Below are 10,675 nucleotides of genomic sequence, written 5' to 3'. Positions count from 1 at the left end.
ACAACTAATGAAATTCCTGAAACTTAGCTCCTACCAACAGGCATCCATCTACCACGGCAGAGCGCAAAGGGAGCACTTCCCGTGGGGGCGCGAAGGCCGGCACAAAAGCCCCTCTATCCGCACCGCACGGCGCCGACCCCGACCAGAAATATCACTCACTGCTTCTCTATTTGGAAGCCACGGGGCCAAGAGCAGAGGCATCTCTTTCGCTCTCTTTTTCTTCTTTCACACTACTTCTGTGACCTTTGACCTTGAACTTAACTGAAAACAGGAACTATTACTGTGTTGCTTCTTTTGTCTGCCACTGTGAGCGTTGTGATAACAGTGCTCACAGTGGTTTGTCCTCTGGGAGATGGGGAGCAAGTTGCCAAGGACATAATAATAAAACAACTGTACATCATCCATGTATCCACAGTCGATGATTTGCATGAGGAGGAAAGACGGTGAAGAAAAAGAAAGAGAACCAACACAGCTACTTGATAGCTGGTCTGTCCAGGATGTTTTTATTAAATATTTAAGCTGGTGTACCAGTCGGTTGTAGATCTGTTTCAAGTTCTCTCTTTCTCTCTGTTAGAGATAGCTGCTGGTTTATTAAGTGGCTCACTACAGAGGGAATCACCATGGCCCACTGTTTAAGCAAATGTACAAAGCCAGACAGACAATGTAGATAAAGATCATAACCACGCGTTGGACCACCCGAAATCATTTTAGAATGAGGCAAAAAAATCTGTCAGTTAATCCATTTTTTGTCGGCTGTACACGATAAAGGACGGTGTCTGCCCAGCTTAAAGGTCTCTAGTGTTCTTTTAGTGTCCTTTCTCATATAACATTTACAAATACTTTTGCTTTATTTTAAATCCAACATTGTTTGAATTAATTTTTACGAGCTAGCAGTCTTGGCTGGCACATCGCTGCCACCTGTGAATCTTGGAACAGTGTGGAACCATTGGCAGGACTGTTTATTCAGTCACCGTGGTGTGTGTGTCACGAGAAATAAAACAGAGGCCCCCTCATTAAACTGCTTCATAGCGTCGAGGTCAAACACTCCACCAGTGTCTGAAGCTGCAGTTCCATGAATGGCCACTAGACTTTGGCTACAATATTTTTTTTCATTTGTATGCTTTTGTATTGTATATTATTTCGTTCTACAAAGCCTCGGGTATTGAGGAGGCTTGTGTCGTCAACTGGAAATGGTTTCACGCTATCATGCTGAGCTGTGGTGGTTGCGGCACGCTCGCCCCACCTCTGCTCCTCCCGGCTCCTCGCCTAAATAATTTAGACGTAAATTGACGAGGATGGCGGTGGGTGGTGAACCCAACTCAAGCTTCAAAAAGTCTCCTCAGAGCGCTGTGGATGATGTCACAACGCTTGTTTTCCCAAAGTCTGTGTGGCCTCCTGCATAACTTAATATGCCGAGCATGACTTTGCACAACAACAAAAAAAGCACTCAAGAGTCCAAATGTTGTGTTTTCATTGACCAATAGGTCAACCTCCTGAAATGTAGGTGTTTCATTCACGCGCTAAGCCTGAAGGAGGAATCGGGACCACACCCAGAGGGAGAGAGAGAGAGAGAGAGAGAGAAAGAGAGAGAGAGAGAGAGAGAGAGAGAGAGAGAGAGAGAGAGAGAGAGATAGATAGCTCATATTCCAACACAATCTGATCACCTCCCACGCGGATGAGCGTCCATCAGGAGCCTCAACATGCCGGTCAGGTGTACAGCCCACCCAAGTCTTCTCTCTCTCTGTCTCTCTCACACACACATACACACACACACACACACACACACACATACACACACAGATTCAGGAACTGGTGTTGCCGACATCAGCTGAGCTGCTGAAGCCTCCTGTAAATCAAAGTGACTGACAGAGTAATTACAACAAAGATCAGGTTCAAATCCAAATGAGATCCTGTACTCCTCAGTCCTGCTCGAGCCAGATGTGTATCATCACACTCCTTTCCCCTCTCCCAAATCTCTCTCTCTCATTATTACACACATATTTTCGGTGGTTTTTCTTGGCTCATCGAGACTTCGACAAGTCCCTGTGGCATTCTTCCACCATCGGCGGCTCAGAGGCCCCGGTTTCTTCCCCTGACCTTAATGCGAAGCCGAAACAGAAAAGGGATTTGAGCGGGTCTACCTTCTTGTTCCGTTGGCGAGGCAGCAAGAGGCCGAGTGCTCAGAGACACTGCTCTTCAAGCAGAGGGCCAAGACTGTGGGTGAATAAGTGAATAAGTGCCCGAGCAGTGACTTTAATCCTTGTTCAATTGGACAGGATAAAAAGCTGAGAGAAAAGTCAATAAAGTGTTACATTTTTTATAATAAATAATAAATAAAATAATATAAATTCTGAAAGAAAAATACAACATGCAACACATTTACTGTTAGAAAAATATTTCATTATGATGCATACATCATAATCATAATACAAGGGGCGGCTGTAGCTTAGGGGGATCTCAAGTGGTCGTCCGTTGTGGGTAATGTAGGCACAATATGTTGACAAGGAGGAGGTGTGCGTCAAATAAAAACTTTATAGCCTGCCTCTGGTTCTGCCTCAGCAATTTTGTCCGACAATGTGTGCAACCTTAAATTGTTTGAGAAAGTGACATTCTCCATGTAACAGAGTATTTATCAGGTGAAAGGATCAAATAAAATACGTCTACCACCACATTCCTCAAAAACCTCTCATATTGTTTCATCAGAGTGCTTGTTGGAAGCCTCAGGTATAGTGTACAGTATATTTTACCAGCAGAACTAAAGATTAGAGAAAAGAGCAATGATTCTTCTTCTTCTCTCATGACACGCATACAAGGTTGGAGGGATCCAGGTCCTTAGAGCTCCAAGCCCCTGTGGTGTTTTTACTGCACATGAATATAAAGGGTAGACGACATTTTGTGAATATTAATCATAATTCCCTTTAAATTGAATATGTGTTCGTGATGAAAGGTCATCCCCTGTCTGTTGGGTGTAAAGACAGAATGTGGGTGCATTGTAGGTACAGAACACAACTGCGAGTGCTTCCACGTCACTGGACTTGTCGACTAAAAAGTGCTGCAGATGATGAGGCTCGCACGGCCCAGAATGGAAATGCCCGTGAATCTATTGTGGAGCGAGCGGCAGAACTAATTCCTTCAAAGTCTCCTGAAAGTCCCATTGAGGCGATCTCCTCCTGCTGCCCTGCGGGGACGCGGCCTGCTGTACACCGGCACACCTCCCATACTGGGCCGCTGCTGAATAGACTGACTTCACCCAATTCAGCCTTTAGTTAGATCGGCCTGGGCCGGTCCCACCCATATGTGAACAGCTTTTGTCACAAGTTAAAAAGAAGTCCTTTTCAGATCTTTTTTTTTTTTTGCTTGCCTGCCTCCCTCCATCCCCCCTTCCCTTCTTCCCTCCCTCCTTGCCTTCTTCCCTCCCTCTTTCGCTTCTTCCCTCCCTCCTTCCTCAGCATCAAGTGCAGCCTGAGCGGAGTGTCCCGGCTGCAATTCCCCCCCCACCCCCCGCCCCTCTCTCTCTCTCTCTCTCTCTCTCTCTCTCTCTCTCTCTCTCTCTCTCTCTCTCTCTCTCTCTCTCTCTCTCTCTCAGCAGAAGCAATGAGGAGAAGGGAGCCGTCATCCTGCTGATACCAGGACGTCTGGGATGCAGTAGCACCCGTGTGTTGTCTACTGGGATCATATTTGTATATTTCTAGGGAAAACAAACAACACATTGCGGATTTGGCATATCCATCAATCGGATGCAAGCAGGTAGGAAGCCTTTGTCATTGTTTGCTTTAATTATTGCGATCACATGATGGAACAATGGGGGAAGTGTTATTTGTTTTATTACATTCAGTTCATTTCATATGTTTGTATTTTCAGTTTTTAAAATAGGTTTCTTTTCATTTGGATTGTTGCTTTTTTACTTTATGGATGTACTTTGTCTCCCCATGAATTTAATTGGATTGATGTGCACAATATTCCTTTTTTATATTAATTATTTGAGAGATGTTTTTGTTATTGTTACAGACTTTTATGAATCAGAAATATACTTTTATAGACAGTTTGCATAAGTTGCTTTGCAATTATTATATTGGCCCTATTCTGTTCAAGTACATTATGCAGTATGCTGGAACATCTATTTTGACGAGGTATTAATTTGCATCACATAGCTAATATCGATATTTGTTATTTAGGCGAATGAGGAGAGACTCTTGGAAAGTGGGTTGTGGGAGGTTGGGGGGGGGAGAGGTGCACATTATTGTTAAGAACTGACTGAGTGTCTTTCCTCTCGCTTGTCACATTAAAAGATCTGTGCCTGAGATCAAGAACTCGTGTGAACTCGTCGAAATGAATGAAACACTAGTATTTTTATTCATTCAACTTGACAATAGAAGGTGATCCATGCTTCTTGTGCTCAAGACAGACACTTGAGCATATATATAGCGCCATCCGTTGGTCAGTCAGCCTCCTGGGTGCCTCTGGCTGTGGGATGGAGAGGGGGCACAGCCTCTTGTTCAGCTGACTGCAGTGGAAAACTTGTTCAAATGCCTTCTGTGACCAAGAGCCATCATGGCAGCGTATCAGTTTCCACTTTATGCTGAATATAATTGCAGGCTCTCTTCTAGATTTGTGTTATGTCTGAGTCTGGCGCTGGGAGTGTGAAGCTGAACAGAAATGTAAAGTCAGTTTTGTATTCTCATTTATTGAGGCTGTTTTACAGCTCCTGTGGGCTTGTATTTTATCACCGTCTGCTTGGGGCTGGTTAGATGTTGGCCACTGGGCATGCTTTATTGGTCTCTGTGGTAAACTTAAGCCAAATGTTCTCCTTTGCAGTTGGATGACAATGCACTTACTGGCCAACAAAATTGAAATGAAAAAACTATTCTTGGAAGTTTACACTTAAAAAAAAAAAGAAAAGGCGCTTTGGGTAGTATCTCTGCAGAGGAGGAGGATGTATCGAAATGGTCAACAGGAGATGCTTTGCATCTACATGTAGCTTTGGCAAAGCAGGCACAGTCTCATCTTCACTCTGCACTTACATCTCATTGATCTTATCTGGATTTACCAGATGACAGTCTGTCTGTCACACACCATCTAACCCCCTTAAAAGATACACCAAAGTGAATGCAATCACTGTGACTCCTGTTTGAAATCAATGGTTTTGCGCTCCTGACACAGTGCTCCTCAATGAACTACAACCAAATGATTCCCTGTGTGACTTCATCACCGAGCTGTCCGACTCCGTAGTCAAGTGATGGTCTGCTGAATGTTTCAAAGCTTTATCGGGGGTTATTGGCGGCATCACACACGTACAGTAGAAGCATGAACCAGCAGGCTGTCTGCGGTCCACGCAGCCTTTATGTTTGATGTCATTTGTATGCACAACGAGGAGCGGAGTGGAGCGAAGGAAACCAGATATGGTCATTACTGAGGGAGAAGGTTAACCATTGTGGCAAACCTCCAAGCCACTGTCTCAGTCCATTCAGAGGATTGGGGGTTCATCCTCTCCTCCTCGCTGCCCACAGCCTCCAGCAAGACTTGGAGGACGTTAATCTCCTCTCAACCACACAGCTAATGTTTTATATATTTCACAGAGAAAGCTATATCTTTACATACATAATGGAAACAAGTATGAATGCTCTTTTAAGAAAAAATGGACAATAATGAGTGTGTTGTGCTGTCATGCAACAGATGTCTCTAATATCCTGGGCTACATTGCCTCCCTGTGGCCATACATGGGTCTGTGTTTATTTTTCCTCAACATCTCAGCTCAGGGGACTCTGAGTGTTCTCACATGTTGCATTTGTTTGAAGTTGATTTAAGATTGCAAAGAAGAAGCGTTGTGTGCCCTTTAATGAAATAGCACATATTACAGAATCCTTAGTGTCACAAGCCAATAATTCATGATGTGAAAACTGTCTTAGATTGTTGAGCTGACAAGCTGGTCTTTTAAGAAACAGAAGGAAACAGTGGAAGTAAGCAGCAGGCTGCAGAAGCGGTATCATATTATCAAGGAATTATAAAAGGTCAGGGCAATGGCATGCTTATCAGTTTCAATGGTGATGTAATTGCTTCGTTAAAATAAGGCCAAAAAAGCCTGATGATGTAGGAGGTAATGTCAGATGGTGCCCAAAGTAATTTTAAAAGATGGGCACACAGATAGATGTGTGCCATGTCAGGTCAATAGTTTTTGAGACATATCACCTCGAACTATAGACCTCATGGTGAAATGTTAGAGACACACCAAAGTTATTGGGGTTCATCCTCTGGGAACCATGCATGTGTATACCAAACGTACTGCCAATCTATTTAGTACAAAAATATATAAATATTTCACTGGATGAAGAATATCCTTGACCTGGCGAGATGTAAGCGGTTCACTTAAGTCAGCAAGGTTCATCCTCTGGGCACCACGGGTACCTGCTAAATGTTATGGCCTATAGTCGACCAGACAGCTCACTTAAAAAAACGTAAGCGCAAACCTCATGAAGGTGCAAACAAAAGGAAAAGTTAGATATCAGATATTTCATGGAAATACATCCAGAACTTTGGAACAAAGTGGTTGACTCACCGTTCATCTGACATTGCCGTTCGCAGAGCCATAGATAGCGAATACGTTTAAAATGTGAACCTCTTTCCACCTCTATTGCAAGGTGTCCCTAAATCCCCCTCTCTCTCTTTGTATTCCAGAGCCAGGCCCAACTTAACAATGGGCCCCATACCCCTGTGTGTGCTGCTCCCGGTGACGGTGCTGGCTGTGGTGCTGGTTGTAGCCGCTGAGGGCAATGCAGTGAATGACGAGTACACCTGGCCACAGTGGAAGGTGCCTCTGGTAAGGAAAAGACGCACGGTGCCTCTAAGCAGCCCAAACTTTTCAGCCCATCCTCAGCCGGAGCTGAGCGGCACCTGTGGGATTGAGTGTCAGCGGCGCCTACCCGCCGCCTCTCTGGACGACCTGGAGCAGTTCCTGTCCTACGAGACGGTTTACGAGAACGGCACGCGCACGTATACCTCAGTTTCCGTGCAGGGCCTCAACGAGGTGACGGCCTGGTCCAGGAACATCTCGTCCAGCTCCCGCCACAAACGCGAGGTGTACGGCACGGATACTCGCTTCAGCATCTCAGATAAGCAGTTCTCCACCAAATATCCCTTCTCCACCACCGTAAAGATCTCCACAGGATGCTCCGGGGTTCTGGTGTCACCCAAACATGTGCTAACCGCTGCCCACTGCATCCACGACGGGAAGGATTATCTGGATGGGGTGCAGAAGCTGCGTGTTGGTATTCTGAAGGAGAAGTCCAGACGAGGGAGAGGAGGCAAAGGCAGAGGAGGGAGAGGAAAGGGCAAACGAAGAAAGGGAGACAAGGATGAAGAGGAAGGGGAGGAGAAGGAAGAGAATGGAGGGAAAGGGGACCGGAAAGGGAAAGGAAAAGGTCGAAAGAGCAGGAGTCGCCGAAGTGTGGAATCAGGGAAACCTTCATTTCGGTGGACCGGGGTGAAGAAGACCCAGGTGCCTAAGGGTTGGTTCAAAGGTGTCTCTGACGGATTGGCTGCGGATTATGACTATGCTATTTTGGAGCTGAAGAAAGCCCCAAAGGTCAAGCACATGGATCTGGGTGTTATCCCCTCGGTGAAGAAGCTCCCCGCCGGGAGGATCCACTTCTCTGGCTTTGATGATGACCGTCCTGGCAACCTGGTGTACCGCTTCTGCTCCGTCTCGGAGGAGTCCAACGACTTGTTGTACCAGTACTGTGACGCCAAGCCCGGCTCCAGTGGCTCTGGGATCTACATCCGCCTCAAAGAGCCTGGCCAGAAGAAGTGGACGAGGAAGATCATTGGGGTTTTCTCCGGGCACCAGTGGGTGGATGTAAACGGGAACGGGATGCAGCAGGATTACAACGTGGCGGTGAGGATAACGCCTCTCAAATATGCCCAGATCTGCAACTGGGTCCACGGAGACTCGAGTGAGTGCCAGGTAGCCTAAACAAAACACAGGATCCACCCCCTGAAACCAGCATCTCTCTCTGTGCAAGGGACACGCTACCTATACTCTCCCCTCCCGGCCCCACGTCACCTACCAGGGGCCCCGGCGACTGCCTCTCCTCTTCCTGCTTCCCTTTTACCTCCTGTGCCTCCTACATCGATAGACACACACACACAACTCCCACTCACCCCCCCCCCACACACACACACACACATGTACACAAACATGCAAACCACACACACACACACACACACACGGCCATGCAGACTCAGTGTTGACAACTACAAGAACTCGTCAGCGCATCAGGAGAACTGTGGCTCTTCAGCTTTTTTAATTTATTTCTGAAAAAAAAACAACCAAGAAAAAAATATGTATTGTATGTATTTAAGATCGTTCAGATCTGCCGTTTTGCTTTCAATTTTTGCTTTTTTTTATTTTAATTTTTTAAAGGTCTGACATTTTTGGATATGATGTTGGAAGAGTGTATGTTCAAATGTTTGTGAACAAAGCCCCTAGTGCATTCGTCTTAAATTCAAACTCGGCTTTGTATGGAGAACCTTCAAGCTTTCCTCCACCACTGTAAAGATGGCTTTGACAAAAGACCCAGAAGAAATTTATGTAACTTTTGTTTTTACAAATTAACTTTTGAGAGATTTTGAGATAACTGGTTTTATAAGCATTTTTAATTGGTGGAACTGGTGTTTTGCATTGTGTATATCTATTTTTTTTTTTTATTTTTATAAAAAGACAGTTTTCCGTCTAAATAGAGAAAGGGTCCTCATGAATCCTGGATACAATTGTTTTTCCGATTTGTGCGTCATTTGTGATCTTTTCTCTGATCTTGCAATGCAGTGAAATGTTTTTTCATTGTTGTGCACATAATTATATCGGTGCTTATCCAGAAGACATGGTGCTAATTTATGAAATTGTACACTTTTTGGGGGCGGGGGGGTCGGGGAGACTTATTAGAATATATTTTGATAGCCCAGTACTGTAACGATGTATTTCATGTGAGGCGACATATTGGGGTTGTGTTAAGACGGGGACTGAACCATTTATTGATTTACTTGAGCTGATGAGATTTTTCTAATTCTAAGGGTTAAACGAGATTACAGAGGCAATATTGTTATAAAATAACAAATCTAAATCTGGGATATTTTTCACCTTTCAAGTTGATGTTTATGTTCCAAAAATTCATGCAAGTATCCTTTTGAATACCAAATACCTGAAATCAATGATGCCGATTTAAGACTAGCAACCATTAAACCAAGATTACTACTTGTCTGTGTGTGTGTGTGTTTGTGACGATCCAGATTACAAAGAATTATTTCTACTATTATCCACTGTTGTCTGAAGACAACAATTGTTGTGGGACTCAGTAACTGTACCATTAAATTAACTGTTCAACTCACAAAAACATACTCAAAAACAACTAATGCATGTCAAGTCAAGCCACTAAACCGCATGGCTTCATTTTTCAGCTGCGGGCAAAATGTATTGTTGGGCCTCTTTTGACGCATCTGACCTCTGGCCTGCTGCGCATTATCTGGTTCCCTGTTGCCTCCTTGTGCCCATTGAAGCAGCGCTAATCAACATCTTCTGCATGTTTATTGTGAAAGATGTCATCAAATACCAATGAACTCTTTGGCTCAAAGCTCTGATAAACCCACCCACTGTGCGCTATCTGTCGAGTACCATATTGCTAATAGTGGAGCATTTAGCGGCTGAACAGATACATTCCTCTCAGGTTATGAGGACTTATGTTAGTCTGCTGGACAGAAAGTGTTGTTCTGTGTCTGCTGGAGGTCTGAATAAATATCTGTACTGTTGATCAAAGTGGGAAAAAAATCTATGTTTAGTACAGTCTACACAGCAGACTATACATGGCAGCTCCATAAAACATCCAGATGCAAGTTTTCTATGGAAATTGACTTGTGTTTAAATCAATTGTATTTAGGGAATGTGGATTTTGACACAAGTCTAGAAGTATATTTACTGTATAAGTGGGCACCATAAGGGTCTGGGGCGTTGACCCACTTTACCAAGCTGGCAATCTGGCCTTGGTAATGAACATACTGTTGATGTTTTGAGATTTTAATTCATGTAATACGGCTTCAAACTGGCATGTCTAAAATTGTTGTAATACGGAAGAAAAGAAATCCTATTCACGGTCAGTTCAATCCGTCATTGAATTTATTGCACCTCAAAGGGCTTACATGCACTGGGGCGGGGCCATCATAAATAAAATAAATTTACAACCAAACAAAAATACAATTTTGATAATTCAGTCATGAAAAACGTTAATAATCTCCCATCGTTTTTTTTCTCTGAATCATATCAGATTCTCAAAACCAATCGCTTATTCAGTGCATTGAAAAGACGACACACAGAGCTTCACATTAGTCTGGTTTACAGCACAGGACCGGGGCCCCTGGTGTTACACATACATATCCACATGGTTAGTCTGCGGGAACAGAGAAGCTTTGAGTTATGATGCGTTTGGGGGTCACGATCGTGGCTAGACGGGCGGTGGCATCCTCCTGCGGCCACTGACAATATGTACTGTTCAGCTGGCAATGGGCCAAAGGTCAGCAATGATCAAATTGAACAAAAGCTATGTTCAGACAGAAATCAAACGTTGGTTTCACACAATAAATTAGCTTTTCAAATGTTTCATAAGGAAGTAAACTCATTCATCACATTTGTTTG

The 10,675-nt window shown here is 44.2% G+C and overlaps 1 protein-coding gene across 1 annotated transcript; it reads left to right on the top strand.

Moving 5' to 3' along the window:
* Window positions 1–3,604: 3,604 nt before the first annotated feature.
* On the top strand, window positions 3,605–9,246 carry prss35 (serine protease 35). The gene is made up of 2 exons (XM_068569898.1): window positions 3,605–3,747; window positions 6,673–9,246. The coding sequence occupies exon 2, from the start codon at window positions 6,692–6,694 to the stop codon at window positions 7,964–7,966; it is 1,275 nt and encodes a 424-aa protein (XP_068425999.1). The 5' UTR covers window positions 3,605–3,747; window positions 6,673–6,691; the 3' UTR covers window positions 7,967–9,246.
* The last annotated feature ends 1,429 nt before the right edge of the window (window positions 9,247–10,675 follow it).

This window comes from Clinocottus analis, unplaced genomic scaffold (assembly GCF_023055335.1).
Source record: "Clinocottus analis isolate CAN_PGR_092001 unplaced genomic scaffold, fCliAna1.0.p SCAF_9, whole genome shotgun sequence".
NCBI lineage: Eukaryota > Metazoa > Chordata > Actinopteri > Perciformes > Cottidae > Clinocottus > Clinocottus analis.
The sequence above is the reverse complement of the archived record's forward strand: the minus strand, read 5'-3'. Positions and strand labels throughout refer to the sequence as shown.